Source organism: Physella acuta, unplaced genomic scaffold, assembly GCF_028476545.2.
Source record: "Physella acuta isolate Inbredline_101_S28 unplaced genomic scaffold, ASM2847654v3 ptg000339l, whole genome shotgun sequence".
NCBI classification, from domain to species: Eukaryota; Metazoa; Mollusca; class Gastropoda; family Physidae; genus Physella; species Physella acuta.
In genome coordinates this window covers 419,455-440,810 of record NW_026731858.1, presented here as the reverse complement: position 1 = coordinate 440,810, position 21,356 = coordinate 419,455, and the positions used below count along the sequence as shown (strand labels likewise).

Here is a 21,356-nt window from a genome sequence, read left to right as displayed (position 1 = left end):
ATTAAAAATAATCAAGATCTATAAAGTAAAGGCCTATATTGTGTATATATAAATCGACATATGTATAAGTTTATATGCAAGTTACATTTATTCGAAATTTTAAAAATAGGCTAGATCTAATATGTTAAAAAAATGCATAGATTAGACCTCTAATAATATTTAGCCCAAAGTACTGTCGAATACCCCTTTGCCAGTTTAGGCGTAGGCCTATGTTTGATAGACGAAATATTTATATTCCTATTACGCAAAAGAGCTACACATTCTTCTGTTGCTAGATTCCGGCGTCACAATGGCGTTCGAACCACTTTGGGAAGATCGAGATGTTCGCTTCGATGTTAGCGCTAGGTAGAAATGTCTTTCAGCTAGCTATCTATCCTTTTAGTAATCTTTATTTAGATCTATATAATATATTATTTGATTAATATTTATTTAATTAGGCCTAAACATTAAAATAACAAACAATCCAAAAACAAAAAACAAAATAAAAAAACTATCTCAGACACAGGCTGTCTAGTGACTAGTGTCTAGTCCAAACTGTAGCTACTAGTCTAGATTCTAGATCTACTAATCTAGCTAGCACTAGTGGCTCCCTTGGACTTACTTAATGGCATGTACTTCGTCTTAAAACAGCTAGATCTAGAACTTAATAATAAAAAAAAGCGTAGGCCCTAGAGACGTTGGTATAAATAATAAACTATAGCCTATAAAAAATATATATAGGCCATAGGCCTAATAATTATTAATTAACAAGGCCTATCCTATGGACTAGAGTTACATTCTATAGTTATATATAGTAGTCCTATATCTTAGTTTACTAGAATATCTACCTAGCTCTCAAACACTTAAAAAAACATTTAAAAAATCACTCGATCTTCTAAAAAACTACTACTAGATCTATATTCTATAGGCCTATCTTTATTAATTAAAATATAACTATTAATACTATACTCTTCTTTATCTCCTGCAAGTAGTAGAAAACAAATATTAATTAAATACAACATTAACTACTACTACCACAAAATCTAGATTCTAGTACCACTACTTGAATTTACTAGTAGATCAAGTACAAGTTGACTGCTACTAGATTTAGCACTTCTACTACTACTAGTGATTACTGCCACTGCTACTTAACAAAAAATACTTAAGAAAATGCATTTAAACCCTTCAGCTGTCTGCCTGTCGTAATTATGCTACTGCTTGATGACAAGGAACTATTACCCACTACATAAAAATAATTATTAATTATTATCCTGGCTTCTTTGTTAAGTTTGTAAAAATTGTATGCATTTGCTGATTCTTTTTTATTACTCTTTTCAATAGTCAAATGAAACTAAGAGCTGGTGAAAAACTCATTGACAGACTGGATGCGGTAGAAGATACAAAAGGAAACAATGGGGACAGAGGTATTTTAATAGTATGAACATTTTTGAATGCTTATGGACCTAGTTAAATCTCAGTAATAAAAAAAAACTTAGCAAAATGCCTACTGACTCCCAACATAATGCCAAACACATTCAGTATTTAATAACACAAATCCCAATATAATCCTATCCCAATATTTTTATCAGGTACGGATGATTGATTGATAACAAAATGTTATAAATTTACTGAAACTTTAAATTACTTAAAAATTTCTCAATGTTTTACAGGACGACTGATGGTAACAAACCTGAGAATAATCTGGCATTCCATAGAGATGCCAAGAGCAAATCTAAGTAAGTAAAAAAAATAATTTTGAGTGTAGCAATCATTTGATGAAAATAATGTTTAACATAAAAAAAAACTTTTTTTTCCAATTATTTTTTCAGCTATAGGATTTAACTGTGTTATTTCAATATCAACCAGAACAGCCCAGTCTGTAAGTTGTTATTATATTGTCATTTATTTGAGATTTTGATCATCATCTCTAAAATAGAGACTTTATGCATAGAGTTAGAAGATTATTATGTTATCTGTTATTTAGTTATACAGCTCCTCTAAAAATATTTTTCCTTGCATCTTCTGTTTTCTGTAAACCAGTCCTAATGACGTTGTAACATATTACTCATTGTACAATTACATTTCCATTTTAGATAAATACTATAATGAATTTTACTTAGCATTGGATCAATTTCTTATGATGAAAATTTTATTAAAAATCTTTACCACTGAGATTATTTTTACTTGGAGGATGTACAAATCTGACAAATTGATTTTATATACCCTGGCAGAAACTTCGAGGTACAGTTGAAGCTTTGTACATACTCTGCAAATGTGGCTCAACTCGTTTCGAGTTTATTTTCACAAATCTGGTAAATCTTCATGTTTGTATTCGTAAGCTTGTTAAAAAAAAGTTGAATTTTCAAAAATAATAAAAGGTAATTTTGATTTATTCTGTTTAAAGGAATAACAAGATTACTTAATCAATTTAATGTTAAGTTAAGTTTGTAAATATTAACAGTTTTGCTACATGCTTTTTTTAAAGGTTCCTGGCTCACCCAGGCTTTTCACTTCAATAATGTCTGTACATAGGTATGACATTTTTTTACTTCTATTATCTTATATAACACATATATATATATATGCCCACTTTAAAGCATAACAGCCACTCATTGTATAAGTTCTGTTGTTAAAGATCTACCCTACATGCTATAAACTAAAGTTTATAGTCACTTGTACTTTAGTATTAGTCTAAAGATTATTTTTTATCCGCTGTAGATTTCAATAAAATTTGACTCCTTGCATAAAATTTACTACTGTCTGGGTTATGTTCATTCACATATTTCTCAGGTACAATATAGCCACATATTTTTCTCGATTATGTTAATCTTTCTGTTAGCTCTTTGTAAAAAAAGTCACTACCTCAAGCCAGTGGTTTGAAAGAAGCACTCCTTAGTTATGTAACTGGCTTAGGTTAGATATGAAAGGTTTTAATTCATTAAAGTTTTTGTTTTACTACTAGAGCTTATGACACGTCCAAAATGTACAGAGATTTAAAATTGCGAGGTGCTCTAATCAAAGACAAACAGATCCGTCTGCTGCCACAAGAGCAGGTCTATGATAAAGTCAATGGTGTCTGGAACTTGTCCAGTGATCAGGTACAGTTTGATTTGTACCAACAATAAAAAAAGGCCGATTCTAGTCGGAATAAGATACGCATGCGATACGCATGTGCAATGGAGAGAAACTACGACTTAGCGGCGATGTTTTCGATGGTACTGCGCAAGCGTGTGTTTACAACAGCAGAACCCTAATAGGCTAATACCAACCCTAATCCTATCCTTAACCCTATCCCTAATCCTATCCCTAACCCTAGCCCTAATCCTATCCCTAACCCTAGCCCTAATCCTATCCCTAACCCTATCCCTAATCCTACCCCTAACCCTCATTCTAGCCCTAACCCTAGCCATAGGTCACTGCGCATGCGCAGGACTATCTTTTGCCGAAAAATCTTATTCCGAGTAGACACTTCGTAAAAAAAATTATCTTTCAGTTTTTTGAATACGGCAAATTAGAATAAATTTTTTTCTTCTCAGGGAAACCTCGGCACATTTTATATAACCAACGTGAGGCTCATGTGGCATGCAAATATCAATGAGGCATTTAATGTCAGCATTCCATATCTTCAGATGGTAAATAGGCTGTTTGTCTACAATTTTAAAATAGACTTGCACAACCAGATGATTTTTTAAATATGTTAATCACTGTTTAGGAATTCTAATCTGTAAAATTATATTTGTAATGTTAGTAAATAGAATATTATAATGTAATTTTTAATTTCGTTTAAGAAAATAAAAATATTAACACCTTGAAAGTTGTAAAAAGATGATAGATATAAAGAGCAGCTTTGGTAGTGAATAGTTTCAGAGTATAGATAGCAATCTCATCACTTTTTATAATCCTTTAAGATAAAATATATGGGATGGAGTGGTCTAGCGGTAGAGAGCTGGACTGCTAACCCGTAAGTCTCGAGTTCGATTCCGGGTTCAAGTCAGTAGACCGTCCCTGAGTCCACCCAACTCTGATGGGTACCTAACTTGTGTTAGGGAAAGTAAAGGCGGCTGGGCATAGTGCTGACCACACTATCTCTTCATATGCCGAGGTCACAGAAACAAGTGAACTCTACTTCACTTGCCCCATAGACCGTCAGGTTTGAAAGGGAAACTTTACTTTTTTTTTTTTTTTTTAAGATAAAATATATGCTTAATATTTAGATTTGGTTAGGCTATCTAGTTCATCTTTGTTAAGCCTCTTAAAAAAAATAGAAAAATGTTTAGTTGTTTGTCAATCGTACAAATATTTTCAGAAAACAGTCAAGGTGCGAGACTCCAAGTTTGGCATTGCTCTTGTTGTGGAGACCACACAAATGGTGAGTTGTCTGGGAATACATAATTGTACATTTTATGAGAGTACAGAAAATAAGTGATTAATGTTATCAAACTAGTATCTAAATATAATTTACTGAAGCTCTGGCGTTTTGTGAGAGAATTTTTCTGTTATTGGTCTTTACTAACCCGATTTAAGAGGGAGATTCAGTGTAAGCAGATTGTTGATAAGCATGTTTGAGACTGGTTGACCCTGTGCCGCTAAACTACTTGCTTTGAATGTTATGAACATTGTCATAGAGCACGCAAGTATTAATCTTAAAGTCTCAAATTTGGTTCCCTCTGAATGGAAGAAAAAAAATCTTCATGTTTATTGTGGGTCTAGGATATCCCCCCCCCCCATCAAGTTAATTACCCTGCCCCCCATCCTGAGGAACTGTAACCCCAACCCCCAGCCACAAACCTTTGGCCAACCCTAACCCTAAGTGGGCGGGAGGTAATTGACAGGGAGTGGGGGTATAATGTCCTGCTCCGTATATTGTTAATATTGTTATTCTAAAGTGAAAGCTCAATGAACACCTTGTATTGTAGAGTGGAGGTTATGTGCTGGGGTTTCGTATAGATCCTGTTGAGAAACTACAAACTACAGCCAAGATGATACAAAACCTACACAGAGTCTACAGTGCTTGTCCTATCTTTGGGGTGGAGTTTGAAGTGGATGATAAGGTAACATTTGCAACAGTAACAAGTGCTGGTTTTATATGGAGTGGATGATAAGGTAACATTTACATCAGTACCAAGTGTTGGTTTTTTTTATAGAGTGGATGATTTGGTAACATTTACATCAGTAACAAGTGTTGGTTTTATATATTGGTAACATTTACATCAGTAACAAGTGTTGGTTTTATATAGAGTAGATAACTGGTTACATTTACATCAGTAACAAGTGTTGGTTTTATATATTGGTAACATTTACATCAGTAACAAGTGTTGGTTTTATATGGAGTGGATGATTGGTAACATTTACATCAGTAACAAGTGTTGGTTTTATATGGAGTGGATAATTGGTTACATTCATTGACTGTCAGAGATGTTTTAAGGATCTGTTGATGAAATTAAAGGACAGGGTTGCTTTTCTAGAAGGTTCCCTTTAAATCCTAATGACAAGTCTAGATTTTATTTTGATGTGTAGTATCTAAGTAAGAAAAAACATTCAATTTATTATTTTGGTTAGAAAACAGCAAGCTTCTCCACCAACTATATGTCTTTGTTAATAGCTGTGCTTATAAGTTAGTTACTTTTTTACTGTAGCTTGTAGATAGTTTGTAGTCTGTAAATGTTGTTGTAGTTGATGCTTGAAGTCATTGTTTGAGAAGTGGCCAGATTTTTCATTAAAGTGGGTAGAGACCAATAAACACGAACAGAAAAGTTTCCTAAATTATGTGTAACTAACATGTTAGTGAGAGTGTATATATTATTTCAGCCTCAGACTACAGATCTGGTGACCAGGGAAGTTGTCCAGGATGATATAGAGGTGGAGAATGATGGACAAACTGATGCCTTTGCTGTAAGTACTTCTACAAGAACTCCAACTTTTGAACTTTTTGTGTGTTATAGTTTAGTTTTGCTACTAGCCCAAACTAAACTAAATAGTGTCCATTCTAGGCAAGGGAGTGAATCCATCCATTTATTTTACAACCTTGATGTAAAGAAAACACAATTGTCCATGTTTCAGGCTTACTTTGCTGATGGCAATAAGGACCAGGATAGAGAGCCAGTCTACTCAGAGGAGCTTGGGCTGGCCATAGAGAAGTTGAAGGATGGGTTTACAATAGCTGGTTTGTGGGAGGTCATCCCATCTCAGTAGTTGAAGGATGGGTTTACAATAGCTGGTTTGTGGGAGGTCATTCCATCTCAGTAGTTGAAGGATGGGTTTACAATAGCTGGTTTGTGGGAGGTCATACCATCTCAGTAGTTGAAGGATGGGTTTACAATAGCTGGTTTGTGGGAGGTCATACCATCTCAGTAATTTATAACTCAACTATTGGAGGTCCCCCCCCCCCATCTCAGTAATTTATAAGTCAACTATTGGAGGTGCCCCCATCTCATTTATATGTCAACTATTGGAGGTCCCCCCCTTCTCAGTAATTTATAAGTTAACTATTGGAGGTCCCTCCATCTCAGTAATTTATAAGTCAACTATTGGAGGTGCCCCATCTCAGTAATTTAAGTCAACAACTGTGATATGTTTGTTACAGTTTTTCAATCTTAAAGAGAAAGAAAAACTGTGGCTGACTAATTTGTTTCATATGTGATAAATATTTTTATATTCCTGCAATGTATAATTTCTAAACCCAAAAGCAACATCTGTTACAACAGATACAACATTTACCATCTTTTATCTGAAACAATAGATTGTTGTTGTGTTTCTGTGAAGTTGTACAAAGACCTTTCTAGTCTCTTGTGGGTTGTTCCTGATAGGCGGAGAAAATAATGAGCCATAGAACTAATTAACAAATAGCTCTGTCTAAGTAAAAATTTGATTAAACTCGTTGTTTAATATCATCAGGCTATTATTAAAACAATTGTATTAATAATTAATGTTTTTTTACAGTTTTTAAAAAAAAAACATTTTGATAAATATAAGTAAGTGCAGAATTTTAAATAGGACAAACTTACAAGACTAAAATTATCTTAAAAAATATTCACCGGAAAAACAATTAATTATAAATTTTACGAGGCACAGCTAAGTCATCCCATATTTGTTGTAATCATATTATATCTCATTGTAATATTTTGTAATTAATAATGCTACTATCATGACAATTATTGTTTTTGTATTTTGTTCTAATTTGTTGCTCTAGAGAGCATGTATTAATTTGTATGAAGAAAGAACATCAAGACAATATTTGTTCTTGAAACAGATTTGCTTGACTCAGTCCACTGTGCGTTGAATTTAAATTAACACTTATATTTTTAGTTTAGAGATTAAAGCATTTTAAAATTAACCCAATAAATGGGACGGTGTGGCCCAGCTTTAGATTTAGAGCGCTAGGCATGAACGTCTGGAGTTTGAATCCAGGTTTAAGTCAGTAGAATGTTCCTGAGTGCACCCAGCTCTGATGGGTACCTAACTCATGTTAGCAAAAGTAACGGCAGCTGGGCATAGTGACCACATTATTACTTCATATGCTGAAGTCACAGAAACAGGGTCTACTTCACTTGCCCAATGGACTGTCAGGTTTGAAAAGGGAACTTAACTTATTTCTACTTAATGAATAAAAACCTAATTTGTTGATATTAATTTTAGTGTCATTTGTGAACTAGCTTTAAGATTTCGGAGAAATTAAAGACACTTAATTGATCTGTTTTAAAACACAAATTCATGTTAGGTATACATCCCTCTATAGATCATAACAAGTACTCTAATTAATTTATCAGTCGTTAATTTTCAAAATCATTACAAAAATAGATTAAATGATGAGGGTGTATAAATACATGTATCATTTGAGCTCAGCAATAATCATTTTTGAGGACCCTTGAACACGTTTTAGCTTAACACTTGATGACTTGGGGTGGCATCTTGTATTGATGTACGTTTCAGTAGCTGGTGCCAGATTTATGTGTGCCAGATTTATGTGTGTCAGTAGCTGGTGCCAGATTTATGTGTGTCAGTAGCTGGTGCCAGATTTATGTGTGTCAGTAGCTGGTGCCAGATTTATGTGTGTCAGCTGGTGCCAGATTTATGTGTGTCAGATTTTTGTGTGTCAGTAGCAGGTGCCAGATTTATGTGCGAGTGGATGTCCATAAAACTTGACCCTCTGTTGGAAGATGTCTACAGACTTAGTTGTAAAAATATATCTGATCAGATAAACTCAAGCGTGAACGAGGAAGAAACAAAATAAAAAACTAAGATCAATTGAAAAAGATCAGTTTTTAAATGAAACAATGTTTAATAAGCTTTTAATTTTAAGTGAGAGCCTCAAGAGTTTTTAAACTGACATTTAAAAAAAAAAAACTCCCAAAAAAATTAAAGGAAGACATGCATTTTTTAAACTGGTATTTACTGTAAGCTAGACATCACTCATCATCTTAGCCTAAAGTCTTATCTGAAATACAAACCCTTCATAATTAAAAGTATGTTACTTCGATTTACACTAGCCTGCTTAAAGCTATACAACCAATCTATCGATACAAAGTTGCTGTTATTGATTATATGACGGCCATCAAAAATTGAGTAAGCAAATAAATGTCTAAAGAGGATGCATGTACTTCATTTAGTAAATTTATCCATGACTTTCATTGGCAGATTGTCTAAAGCTGATAGCAGAAGGATGAAAACAACGATTCATGGCAGTGTTATTTTTAGTATAGAGCCGTATGAGGTCATTATCACGAGTTTACTAATTACGTATTTTATATGGATAAGGGTTCGACTTATGTAAACATTTTAAAACTGATTTATCTACAGATTGAGGTGTGAGGAAAAAAATGCGTTCTACCTTGTTTCAGTAGTTCAAAGATTGGCTTTACATTTAAGGGGTGTAGATGCTTTACCTTTGATTGTGTGGATGTTTTTACATTTAATATGTGAATGCGCTACAATTATGGTGTGATAACTTTACCTTTAGTCTTTAGTGTGTTCAAGATGATACATTTTTCCCTTTTTGCAGTCGGTGTGTCCCCCCCCCCCCGGGTGATAGCTTTAATCTGTGCACACTTTAATAACATTGTAACAATGTTATCTATAGATCTATAGTCGGTTATTAAAACAGTTGAGTGTAGCTATTTTCGGGATCATCTCCTTGTATTCACGACGCCCATTGTGTGGGCCTAGAATTCTATGTGTGGTTCCTTTACTGTGTGGTTGTGTCGCCACGGATGTGTCACCTATGCATGTGTTATCATCATAGCATGTATGAAGCTTTCTGTTTACTGTATATTCTAAATGTATTATTGTTTTGTCAACGTGGGTGGAAACAAACAAATCTGGGGTTCTCTAAAGTAGAAGAGTTGTAATGGTGTTACAGGTATAAGAAAATACCATGTAACATACCTAAAGCACTTAGGAAATTATAATTTTTAAATAATAATTAAATAGTAAATAAATAAGCAACTCGAAATAGATTTGAAATTTATTTACTGAAATGTACCCAAACGACAGCAACTCTACTCTTGTAGCATTATAAATTATAATACAGATCACAGATTTCCCCTATAGGAAGAAGTTTTTCTGAAAGGTACAAGGAACATGTTGATTCAGATATTACGTGTGCTTCTTAAAATGGCAACTCGTATCTCACAGTAAAATAAGGCACTCAAAATTTCTTTCACAGAGGTGTAGTCAGGGTATGGCTACATGTTGGGCTTAAAAAAATGTCTATATATATATATATATATATATATATATATATATATATATATATATATATATATATATATATATATATATATATATATATATATATATATATATATATATATATATATATATATATATATATACTATTTGAAAACTAAAAGCACAGAAAGGGATTCTATACAAACTATATATTTGTTTCGTCCAATTGGGGAGAGAGGGGGGGGGGGGGAAATCAACTTGCTGCGGGGTGTGGGTGATGTGTGTGTGTGTGTGGGTGGGGGGGGGGGGGAGTAATGCTTTAAAAAATCCTACTCAGCCTGGGACTTGAGAGACCCACACCTGATGTTTCAGATCTATCTAGGGCGCTAGGCGTGTACCTAAACTTTTGCAATTCACGCTGTTATTTTCTAAACTGACTCATTTCAACAACAGCTTTCAACACACACTGAAGATCGATGAAAAAAAGAACTTGAAAATTGCGAGCCACACGCCATACCAGCTCTACTTTCGATTTCCCCTACTTTGCCTGTGATTTAACTCTAGCTTTAAACTATTCAATATTGACAGCTGGCGACAGATGTTTTGGAGATTGTCGGCAACAGCTCAGATATTAACAGATTTTACAGTTTAAAAAAATTGAAAAAATATTTAAGGGCACAGCAGCTGAATATTTATTTTGCTGTAGTGTGTTTTTAAAAAAAAACTGTTTTAGTGTTTAGGTCTGAAATTAGTTTTGTTGTGGTGTGGTTGTTTTGAAGTAACATCACACGCTCGACTTTTGGGTACTTTGTTATTGTCTTTCGATTAAAGTTAACTTTTTAGTTTAATTTTTAAACGTTAACGAATAGGTCCATTGAGGAGCCGACACAGAATATATTTTTATAAAATGTCACTAATTAAAACGGTACAAAGAAAAATGGTACAACCGGTAACGGTACAAAGGAAAATGGTACAAATGAAATAGATTCTTGTGACAATACATTATGCACGAAAATGAAGCTATTTTAAAAATCAAATAAGGTACAAAACGGTACAAAGAAAAATGGTACAACCGGTAACGGTACAAAGGAAAATGGTACAAATGGAATAGATTCTTGTGACAATACATTAAGCACGAAAATGAAGCTATTTTAAAAATCAAATAAGAAAAAATGTACATATGAATAATATGAATATTTTTCATTAAAATATGTTCAATATAAATAAATAAAAAAATTGTGTTTGCAATTGGTTTTTTGAAGAAATAAAAAAAAAACAACAAACTTTACAGTATCTTTCGGTGTTAAAAAAACCACAAATTGTTAAACCACTCTTAAATTTTTTGTTTGTTTGGACGCCTTAAAAAATTACAGGAAGACATGGTTATTCAATATCTCAGTTCCCCAACATCTGTGTCAAAATGTCCAAATTCACAGAGTACTGCATGCGAATTAGATCAGTTGTACTCCTGACGTAGCATCTTTGACTCTTCCTCCCTGAGCTGGGAGTAGCCACGCCTGTAGTTGGCGTACAGATGGCGTCGGTACTTCTTCAGGCCCACGTAGGCCACCGCCACCAGCCCCAACACCAGCACTATCGTCATGGAGATGAGACCCAGCAGCATGGTCCGGTCTGTGTCCACTCCGTACGTCTGGTTACAGCAAGTCATTGGAGGGTGGGGAGGGGGGAAGAAAGAACAGTAGATAGAGAGATAAAAAACATCTACACAACCCACATGCCTATGATAATAGATATCTAATTATAATAGGTTAAAATCAAGTATAACTTAAAAGTGTCGGATAATTTATTGTTGGTGTACCTATACATGAAGCATATACTGCTCATGCGATAGGACAGACAATGACAGACAATGACAGACAATGACAGGCAATGACAGACAATGACAGACAATGACAGACAATAACAGACCATAACAGACAGTGACAATGACAGACAATGATAGACATTGACACTTAATGACAGACAATGACGGACAATTGCAGACAATGACAATTACAGACAATGACAGACAATAAAAGACAACGACAGACAATGAAAAACAATGACAGACAATGACAGACAATGACAGACAATGACAGACAATGACAGACAATGACAGGCAATGCCAGACAATGACAGACAATAACAGACAATGACAATGTCAGACAATGACAGACAATGTCAGACAATAACAGATAATTACAAACAATGATAAACAATGACTAGCTTAAAGTTCAGTGCTGGTAAATTGGTGGGATTAAATTTTAATAACGTTTTTACTCCATCCAACCCAAAGCTGTTGTAAACAGATAGTCTACAGCCCCCCCCCCCTCCCCTAACGAAATGGAATTTATATAGAAAATGTATATTTTTTAGTGTCCGCCCCCTCCCCGAAATTTTGTCCGCCCCCTCCCCCCCCCCCCCCGAAAATGTCAAGTGCCCCCCTTCCTCCCCGGAGAAAAAAGTCTGGAAGAAACACTGGTTGTAATAAGACAAACAAGGGAACACTAATCTATCCCAACTAACCCAGGGCTGTTATAGGCCTACTAGAACAATCAATAAGCACCAATATATCCCCACATGTACATGAACCCTCTACAAAATGAGGCATGGTGCAAATTAATTTTTTTTTTATTTGTTCGCATCTAAAGCATGTAACACTGATGAGATTTTTTGTAGCGCGTTAAAAAAATCCTGAAAAAAAAGAACTCGCGTAATAAAACAACTCTCACGTTACAGTTCATAAACCGTTTCCATCCCTCAAACCGGATGCTGGACGCCGCCCATATTTCAATGGCTGTCTAGATTTATTATGTCATTAGACATATACAGTGTTAAGTCGACTCAAGTTAGTTATTAAAAAACAATTGCAGGAAATAACTCACATTTTCGTTATTGATTTCCGAGTTATCCCCAGCGTATTCGTCTTGGTTGAAAACTTTAGGGTTGACCTCCTCGTTATTTATGAAGGCTGGGGTTGAGATCTCGGCATCTCCGAAAGCTGGGGTTGGCTGTTGGGTGGAGAGGTCTTTGTCCAGCTTCTCCAGCTCTTCAACCAGCTCTTCCAGCTCTTGCTCGTAGTCCTTGCTCAGGTCGTCGGAGTAGTCGCCGTAGTAGGAGGGCGTGGTGGGCATGAGGGTCTGACACTGGTAGGTGATGTTGCACTTCAGTACCATAGAGCTGGCGTTGGTGGAGATCACTCTCCAAGCATCGTAACTTTGGGTACAGAAAGTTGGGGGTAGAGGCGTTTACAGTTGTGTAATGAATTAAAGAGTATACGAGATTTTTTTTTTATAATTGTATGATAAATATATAAGTTGAGGCATTTGTAACTGTTTGATAAATATAAGAGTAGAGTCGTTTATAATTGAGTAATAAATATACGAGTAGAGGCGCTAACAGGCTATACCAGGTTAGGCGTTTTGTAATTGGGGGCGTCCATAAATGACGTCACACTCGTAGGGAGGAGGGGGGTCCGTAATTTTGTGCCGGTGTGTGATGAGGGGGAGTGGGGGTCCAGATGGTGCGACGTCACACTTTTGCATTATAAAAAAGCAATGTTAGAAAACGAATTTTAGCCATTATTTCGCGTTTTATAAAACTGTTTTAATAAATTGTAATAGGAATTGATTAAAATACTCTATTTTGACAGAGTTCAGACAAGATTTGAGAAAAATATCGATGTTTAAAAAAAAATTCAACTGCAATTTTTTGGGGGGTTGTAGGCTGAGATGTGACGTCATTTTAGAGGGGGGGGGGTTGGCTTTTTGTGACGATGTGTGACGGAGGGGAGGGGGAGGTAAAAATCGTCAAAAAAGCATGACGTCATGTATGGATGAGCCCTTGTGTAATAATATACGAATACAGTCGTTCAAATTCATTGTGTGATAAATAAGGAAGTAGTGGGGTAATGCAGCTGATTTCTAATAATCCCTTTTTGGGAATGTATTGAATACAATTTTGATAGGATTTAGCTGACCAGTCGGCTACACCCAGCAACTGTTAGATTTTCAGTGCTCAACTTTGAAGTTATGAATGTTCTATGTTACATTACTTTACTGCCAAGTGTCGACTTACCTTTCCAGTAGAACCCTTTGGTCAAAGTAGCACACATCGTCCGCACAAAGGTAAGTTTTGGTCATCTTGAAATATGATGGACACACACAAATTACAATTTTGTTATCAGGGGGTAGGAAGATAATTATCATCTTTAAATTAATTAACCAAAAAGACAACTAATGTTTACTGTAACAATCTAGTCGGAGACAATATCTACATGAAAAAAAACATCTTTTTTTGTATTACATTTTTAATGACTTAGACATATTTAATTATTAGAGCCACTTATCATAATCACGATAAATAATATAAAAATATAATGTAATGTAATATAAAAATTTCATAGAAATGCTTTTAAATTATATAAATAAACTTTTCACATACTTTAAATTATTTCTCTTCATATTTCAACCCCCCCCCCAATGTTTATAGAACGACAACGGTACACACAGTTGATGAAATAAATAAAACAATTGTTTTAAAGTAACAAATCATGATATAGTCACAACCTACCTGAACTTTGTATTCATTGCAGTCATCGTGGGCCAAAGCTTCTTTTTGCTGGTGGTGTGGTAGGATAAGATGATTTAGGATAAGGCCACATTATGGGATGTGTTGACATTACAGAATGAGGCCACATTATGGGATATGATGACATTTTCACATGATGTGGCCTGATTCTGTAATGTCAACATATCCCATAATATGATGTCATTAAAGAATGAGGCCACATTATGGGATATAATGACATTACAGAATGAGGCCACATTATGGGATATGATGACATTACAGAATGAGGCCACATTATGGGATATGATGACATTACAGAATGAGGCCACATTATGGGATATGATGACATTACAGAATCAGACCACATTATCGGGTATTATGGGACGGATAAGCCTAGCGGTACATAGCAAGACCGCTAACCCGAAATTCTCGAGTTCGAAACCGGGTTCAAGTCAGTAGACAGTCCTTGAGTCCACCTAGCTCTAACGGGTACCAGGTACACCAATGCTGTTGTGTAGCTTTCTTTCTATCCAGACCTCCACCAGAGATACAAGGCATCACAAGCGTGAACCACAATCACATGGTGAGCTGATACATAGCATTGTCTTAGTTTAGGAGATTTTAAAAAGTTAAATATCTTATCCTAGTGACGAGTTGATACATATCATTGGCTTAGTTTAGGAGATTTTAATTAAGTTACGTCTTCATCTTTTCCTAGAGACAAGCTGATAACTGCATTGATATATATATATATATATATATATATATATATATATATATATATATATATATATATATATATATATATATATATATATATATATATATATATATATATGTTAATATGAAAAAGAAATGAATGAAAAATGTAATTAAAATCCAAACAAAGAGTAGAAACAGAATAAATCTTTACCGTTCCGTTAGGGTGGGTCAAGTCGGCATATGTAACGTAAAGTGCTTCAAGTGTTCTGGCACAGCAGTCCTGAGTTCCTTCACTACACAGTCCACACAGCAAGTTGATGACATTGGTCAACAACGTCAGTTCCTGCATAAGGGAAACGGCTGAGGGCTCATTGTATGTATGTTTAAGAATATAATTTTTTTTTTAAATTTAAAAAAAAATTAATTAATTAATTTTTTTTTAGAATATAATAATATTTTTTTATGCTTATATATGAACAAAAGTTGACTAACATGAGCAAGTAAATTAAATAAAATAAATAAATAAATAAATATATATATATATATAATATAAACATATAGTGTTTATATATAAGTGTTACCTTTTCATCGCAGTTTTCCCGTAATCTCATCATGCTGTTCAATGCAGACCACACTTCAGTGTAACAAAACGGCCCTCGGTCATCAAATTTCTTCAGATGAGAATAACATTAAACTATACAACACATTTCTCAGATGAAAGTAACAAAACTACAGAGTTATTACCCTTGGTTGGGTTACTTCCCTTATTTTCTCTTACCACAGTAAATAAAATTAGTTGGTCAACACACGAGAGTGAGGTAAATGGGCCATATTTTAAACTGGGCTAATGTGACTCAATGTTTGGATTTTATGAAATCTTTTTAAAATTTGTATTTGACTCCGGATTTTTTAAAAATAAGCTAAATGAGCTGCGCTACATACATGATCCATGTGGGTTGAAGAAGTAGAAAAACAACTTCTCCAAACCGATGGAAAATTCAATCAATAGTAATATTACAACCAGCAATCATCCAATCATTGGCAGTACAATCAATAATCATTCAATCTTTGGCATAGCAACCAAAGTCATTCAACCTTTGACTACAAAAAAAAAAAAAAAACAACAACATCCAACCATCCATATCACAACCTACCAACCATGGACTTGACAACCCCACCAACCATCCTACCATCGACATGACAACCCACCAATCATAAACATGACACCCCATAAATCATGAACAAGACATCCCACCAACCTTGGACATGACAACCAACCAACCATGGACATGACACCCCATAAATCATGAACAAGACATCCCACCAACCATGACCATGACAACCCACCAACCATGGACTTGACAACCCCACTGTCACAGGCCTATCTCCTACCTTTTATATTATACATACAAAATAAAAAAGCAAGCCTTCTTTTGCAGTTTTTCATATTTATTTTATTTTTACACAGGCTGCGTGTTCACTACGCCATCTTCTTGCCTCCTCCACTTGTTCCCCTCGCGCATGCGCACAGTCATTCTCTCCCTGATGCAACACCCACACTCCCAAGATACAATCTACCAAATATTTCACTGTTATACCCACCAACCATCCTACCATCGACATGACAATCCACCAATCATAAACATGACATCCCACCAACCATGACCATGACAACCCACCAACCATGGACTTGACAACCCCACCAACCATCCTACCATCGACATGACAATCCACCAATCATAAACATGACATCCCACCAACCATGACCATGACAACTCATCAACCATGGACTTGACAACCCCACCAACCATCCTACCATCGACATGACATCCCACCAACCATGGACATGACAACCCACCAACCATGAACATAACAACCCACCAACCATGAACATAACAACCCACCAACCATGGACATGACAACCCACCAACCATGGACATAACAATCCACCAACCATGGACATGACAACCCACCAACCATGGACATGACAACCCACCAACCATGAACATGACATCCCACCAACCATGAACATGACAACCCACCAACCTGAGTGTATCCACTAGACAGACACCAGCTTCCCCGTCCACAGTCCGTCTGAAGCAGCTTCACAACGTCCGGCTTGAAGACCGACTCCAGCAGATACCTCACCGTGGTGTTGCCTTCAAACGGAACATCCCCAGGGTAGTAGTCTCGTAGGTCCGCCACATGCTGACAGTCCACCGATATTTGCTGACCTGGCGTTGTACTCACAACATTCTCCGCCTCAGTGTCCGAGTTAAAAAGCTGCCCGATTTTTTCTACAATATACGAGGCGAGATCGTCTGCTTCCCCGTCAGTACCGGAGTCGATGTTGGTGGAGTTGTCTGCGACGGGAGACGCCTGCTGGTCTGGAGTGTTCGTGTCGGATTTGGCAAGCCCCGGGGTCGTGTCGTTCGGGAGTGAGGGTGCGGCGGTGGTGTTTGTTTGAGAACCCCCGACCACATCGGTTTCTTGGCCGTTTAACAGAATGGTCAAACACAACACCAAACACACTCTGAACACAACGTAAGCCATGGTTAAACTTCTCCAAATCTTTCACCTTAAACCATTCACAATTCACAATATGTTATAATTTAAAGAATATTTCTTCACGATTTAATCAAGAAAAATTTAAAACTAATAATATCCAGTCTAATAACGAACGGTAAACGTATTCCAACTGTATATCAACACAGTATTAAAAAAGACCAACGCTTAAAATAAGGCGAGGGTAAAAATATTTTGAATCGATTTTTCAATCCATATGCAACAAGCTGTCCTACACCATCTGCAACTTTGCGACGAATGTATCAATACACACCACCAACTTCTTTTCTTAGTCGTATTTTATAAACCTCACGTGTTTGATACGTGATTGGCTTATGCCCCCCCCCTCTCCTATTTACCCCCACCACAACACATTGTGTATTTACTAACACCAGTAATTACCGAAGTACACAGCCATTATAAACTGAAACGTGTACACATGTTTTTTCCTGAAAGAAATAGAAAATATACACATAATTAATTGACTGTAAGATGTAATAATTGTATAAAAGGAAATTCAAAACAAGTAAAAAGTAAAAAAGAAAATATTTCGAAGCCTCAAACAATACTCAACTTCAGATGAAAAATCGGTTTTACAGTGTAGTGAGTTATTTTATGGGTTAGAAACGAATTATCCTTTGATAGAGAAGGCTCAAAGGTAAGCCAAGGTTCAGGTTGATAGATGATGTGGAGACAGGCCTAGGGCAACTTGGTGTCTCAGGTGTTGATAGATGATGTGGAGACAGGGCTACGGCAACTTGGTGTCTCAGGTGTTGATAGATGATGTGGAGACAGACCTACGGCAACTTGGTGTCTCAGGTGTTGATAGATGATGTGGAGACAGACCTACGGCAACTTGGTGTCTCAGGTGTTGATAGATGATGTGGAGACAGACCTATGGCAACTTGGTGTCTCAGGTGTTGATAGAAGATGTGGAGACAGACCTAGGGCAACTTGATGTCTCAGGTGTTGATAGATGATGTGGAGACAGACCTAGGGCAACTTGGTGTCTCAGGTGTTGATAGATGATGTGGAGACAGACCTACGGCAACTTGGTGTCTCAGGTGTTGATAGATGATGTGGAGACAGACCTAGGGTAACTTGGTGTCTCAGGTGTTGATCGATGATGTGGAGACAGGGCTACGGCAACTTGGTGTCTCAGGTGTTGATAGATGATGTGGAGACAGACCTGCGGCAACTTGGTGTCTCAGGTGTTGATAGATGATGTGGAGACAGACCTACGGCAACTTGGTGTCTCAGGTGTTGATAGATGATGTGGAGACAGACCTACGGCAACTTGGTGTCTCGTGTGTCTCAAGTGTTGATAGAAGATGCGGAGACAGACCTACGGCAACTTGGTGTCTCAGGTGTCTCAGGTGTTGATAGATGATGTGGAGACAGACCTACGGCAACTTGGTGTCTCAGGTGTTGATACATGATGTGGAGACAGACCTAGGGCAACTTGGTGTCTCAGGTGTTGATAGATGATGTAGAGACAGACCTAGGGCAACTTGGTGTCTCAGGTGTTTATAGATGATGTAGAGACAGACCTAGGTCAACTTGGTGTCTCAGGTGTTGATAGATGATGTGGAGACATACCTACGGCAACTTGGTGTCTCAGGTGTTGATAGATGATGTGGAGACAGACCTACGGCAACTTGGTGTCTCATGTGTCTCAGGTGTTGATAGATGATGTGGAGAGAGACCTACGGCAACTTGGTGTCTCAGGTGTTGATAGATGATGTGGAGACAGACCTGCGGCAACTTGGTGTCTCAGGTGTTGATAGATGATGTAGAGACAGACCTAGGGCAACTTGGTGTCTCAGGTGTCTCAGGTGTTGATAGATGATGTGGAGACAGACCTACGGCAACTTGGTGTCTCAGGTGTTGATAGATGATGTGGAGACAGACCTACGGCAACTTGGTGTCTCAGGTGTTGATAGATGATGTAGAGACAGACCTAGGGCAACTTGGTGTCTCAGGTGTTGATAGATGATGTGGAGACAGACCTGCGGCAACTTGGTGTCTCAGGTGTTGATAGATGATGTGGAGACAGACCTACGGCAACTTGGTGTCTCAGGTGTTGATAGATGATGTGGAGACAGACCTACGGTAACTTGGTGTCTCAGGTGTTGATAGATGATGTGGAGACAGACCTAGGGCAACTTGGTGTCTCAGGTGTTGATAGATGATGTGGAGACAGACCTAGGGCAACTTGGTGTCTCAGGTGTTGATAGATTATGTGGAGACAGACCTACGGCAACTTGGTGTCTCAGGTGTTGATAGATGATGTGGAGACAGACCTAGGGCAACTTGGTGTCTCAGGTGTTGATAGATGATGTGGAGACAGACCTACGGCAACTTGGTGTCTCAAGTGTTGATAGATGATGTAGAGACAGACCTAGGGCAACTTGGTGTCTCAAGTGTTGATAGATGATGTAGAGACAGACCTACGGAAACTTGGTGTCTCAGGTGTTGATAGATGATGTAGAGACAGACCTAGGGCAACTTGGTGTCTCAGGTGTTGATAGATGACGTGGAGACAGACCTACGGCAACTTGGTGTCTCGTGTGTCTCAAGTGTTGATAGAAGATGTGGAGACAGACCTACGGGAACTTGGTGTCTCAGGTGTTGATAGATGATGTGGAGACAGACCTACGGCATCTTGGTGTCTCAGGTGTTGATAGATGATGTGGAGACAGACCTATGGCAACTTGGTGTCTCAGGCGTTGATAGATGATGTGGAGACAGACCTACGGCAACTTGGTGTCTCAGGTGTTGATAGATGATGTGGAGACAGACCTACGGCAACTTGGTGTCTCAGGTGTTGATAGATGATGTGGAGACAGACCTACGGCAACTTGGTGTCTCAGGTGTTGATAGATGATGTGGAGACAGACCTAGGGTAACTTGGTGTCTCAGGTGTTGATAGATGATGTGGAGACAGGGCTACGGCAACTTGGTGTCTCAGGTGTTGATAGATGATGTGGAGACAGACCTGCGGCAACTTGGTGTCTCAGGTGTTGATAGATGATGTGGAGACAGACCTAGGGCAACTTGGTGTCTCAGGTGTTGATAGATGATGTGGAGACAGACCTACGGCAACTTGGTGTCTCGTGTGTCTCAAGTGTTGATAGAAGATGTGGAGACAGACCTACGGCAACTTGGTGTCTCAGGTGTCTCAGGTGTTGATAGATGATGTGGAGACAGACCTACGGCAACTTGGTGTCTCAGGTGTTGATACATGATGTGGAGACAGACCTAGGGCAACTTGGTGTCTCAGGTGTTGATAGATGATGTAGAGACAGACCTAAGGCAACTTGGTGTCTCAGGTGTTTATAGATGATGTAGAGACAGACCTAGGGCAACTTGGTGTCTCAGGTGTTGATAGATGATGTGGAGACATACCTACGGCAACTTGGTGTCTCAGGTGTTGATAGATGATGTGGAGACAGACCTACGGCAACTTGGTGTCTCATGTGTCTCAGGTGTTGATAGATGATGTGGAGACAGACCTAGGGCAACTTGGTTTCTCAGGTGTTGATAGATGATGTGGAGACAGACCTAGGGCAACTTGGTGTCTCAGGTGTTGATAGATGATGTGGAGACAGACCTGCGGCAACTTGGTGTCTCAGGTGTTGATAGATGATGTAGAGACAGACCTAGGGCAACTTGGTGTCTCAGGTGTCTCAGGTGTTGATAGATGATGTGGAGACAGACCTACGGCAACTTGGTGTCTCAGGTGTTGATAGATGATGTGGAGACAGACCTACGGCAACTTGGTGTCTCAGGTGTTGATAGATGATGTAGAGACAGACCTAGGGCAACTTGGTGTCTCAGGTGTTGATAGATGATGTGGAGACAGACCTACGGCA

The 21,356-nt window shown here is 37.5% G+C and overlaps 2 protein-coding genes across 2 annotated transcripts; one reads left to right on the top strand and one right to left on the bottom strand.

Annotated features, from left to right (window-relative positions):
• Positions 1–280: 280 nt before the first annotated feature.
• LOC131941000 (Bardet-Biedl syndrome 5 protein-like) lies at positions 281–6,344 on the top strand. Its single transcript, XM_059299963.1, has 12 exons — positions 281–345; positions 1,321–1,403; positions 1,650–1,715; positions 1,809–1,858; positions 2,211–2,291; positions 2,465–2,511; positions 2,942–3,077; positions 3,516–3,611; positions 4,286–4,348; positions 4,896–5,030; positions 5,788–5,871; positions 6,040–6,344. The coding sequence occupies exons 1-12, from the start codon at positions 290–292 to the stop codon at positions 6,169–6,171; spliced, it is 1,029 nt and encodes a 342-aa protein (XP_059155946.1). The 5' UTR covers positions 281–289; the 3' UTR covers positions 6,172–6,344.
• A 4,352-nt stretch (positions 6,345–10,696) lies between these two features.
• On the bottom strand, positions 10,697–17,763 carry LOC131940999 (uncharacterized). Its single transcript, XM_059299962.1, has 7 exons — positions 16,963–17,763; positions 15,498–15,587; positions 15,128–15,259; positions 14,218–14,265; positions 13,723–13,787; positions 12,531–12,861; positions 10,697–11,296 (listed from the first exon to the last, which is right to left on the bottom strand). Exons 1-7 carry the CDS (start codon positions 17,467–17,469, stop codon positions 11,102–11,104), a joined length of 1,368 nt encoding a protein of 455 aa, XP_059155945.1. The 5' UTR covers positions 17,470–17,763; the 3' UTR covers positions 10,697–11,101.
• Positions 17,764–21,356: the final 3,593 nt, after the last annotated feature.

Excerpts from the sequence above, each read along its gene's own strand:
- LOC131941000 (XM_059299963.1), top strand. The coding sequence starts at position 290 with ATGGCGTTCGAACCACTTTGGGAAGATCGAGATGTTCGCTTCGATGTT. Across the intron at positions 1,404-1,649 it reads AGGAAACAATGGGGACAGAG|GACGACTGATGGTAACAAAC; the intron begins GTATTTTAATAG and ends AATGTTTTACAG. Across the intron at positions 5,872-6,039 it reads GACAAACTGATGCCTTTGCT|GCTTACTTTGCTGATGGCAA; the intron begins GTAAGTACTTCT and ends TCCATGTTTCAG.
- LOC131940999 (XM_059299962.1), bottom strand. The coding sequence starts at position 17,469 with ATGGCTTACGTTGTGTTCAGAGTGTGTTTGGTGTTGTGTTTGACCATT. Across the intron at positions 15,588-16,962 it reads TGTCTAGTGGATACACTCAG|AAATTTGATGACCGAGGGCC; the intron begins GTTGGTGGGTTG and ends TCTCATCTGAAG. Across the intron at positions 11,297-12,530 it reads CGGAAATCAATAACGAAAAT|ACGTACGGAGTGGACACAGA; the intron begins GTGAGTTATTTC and ends TGCTGTAACCAG.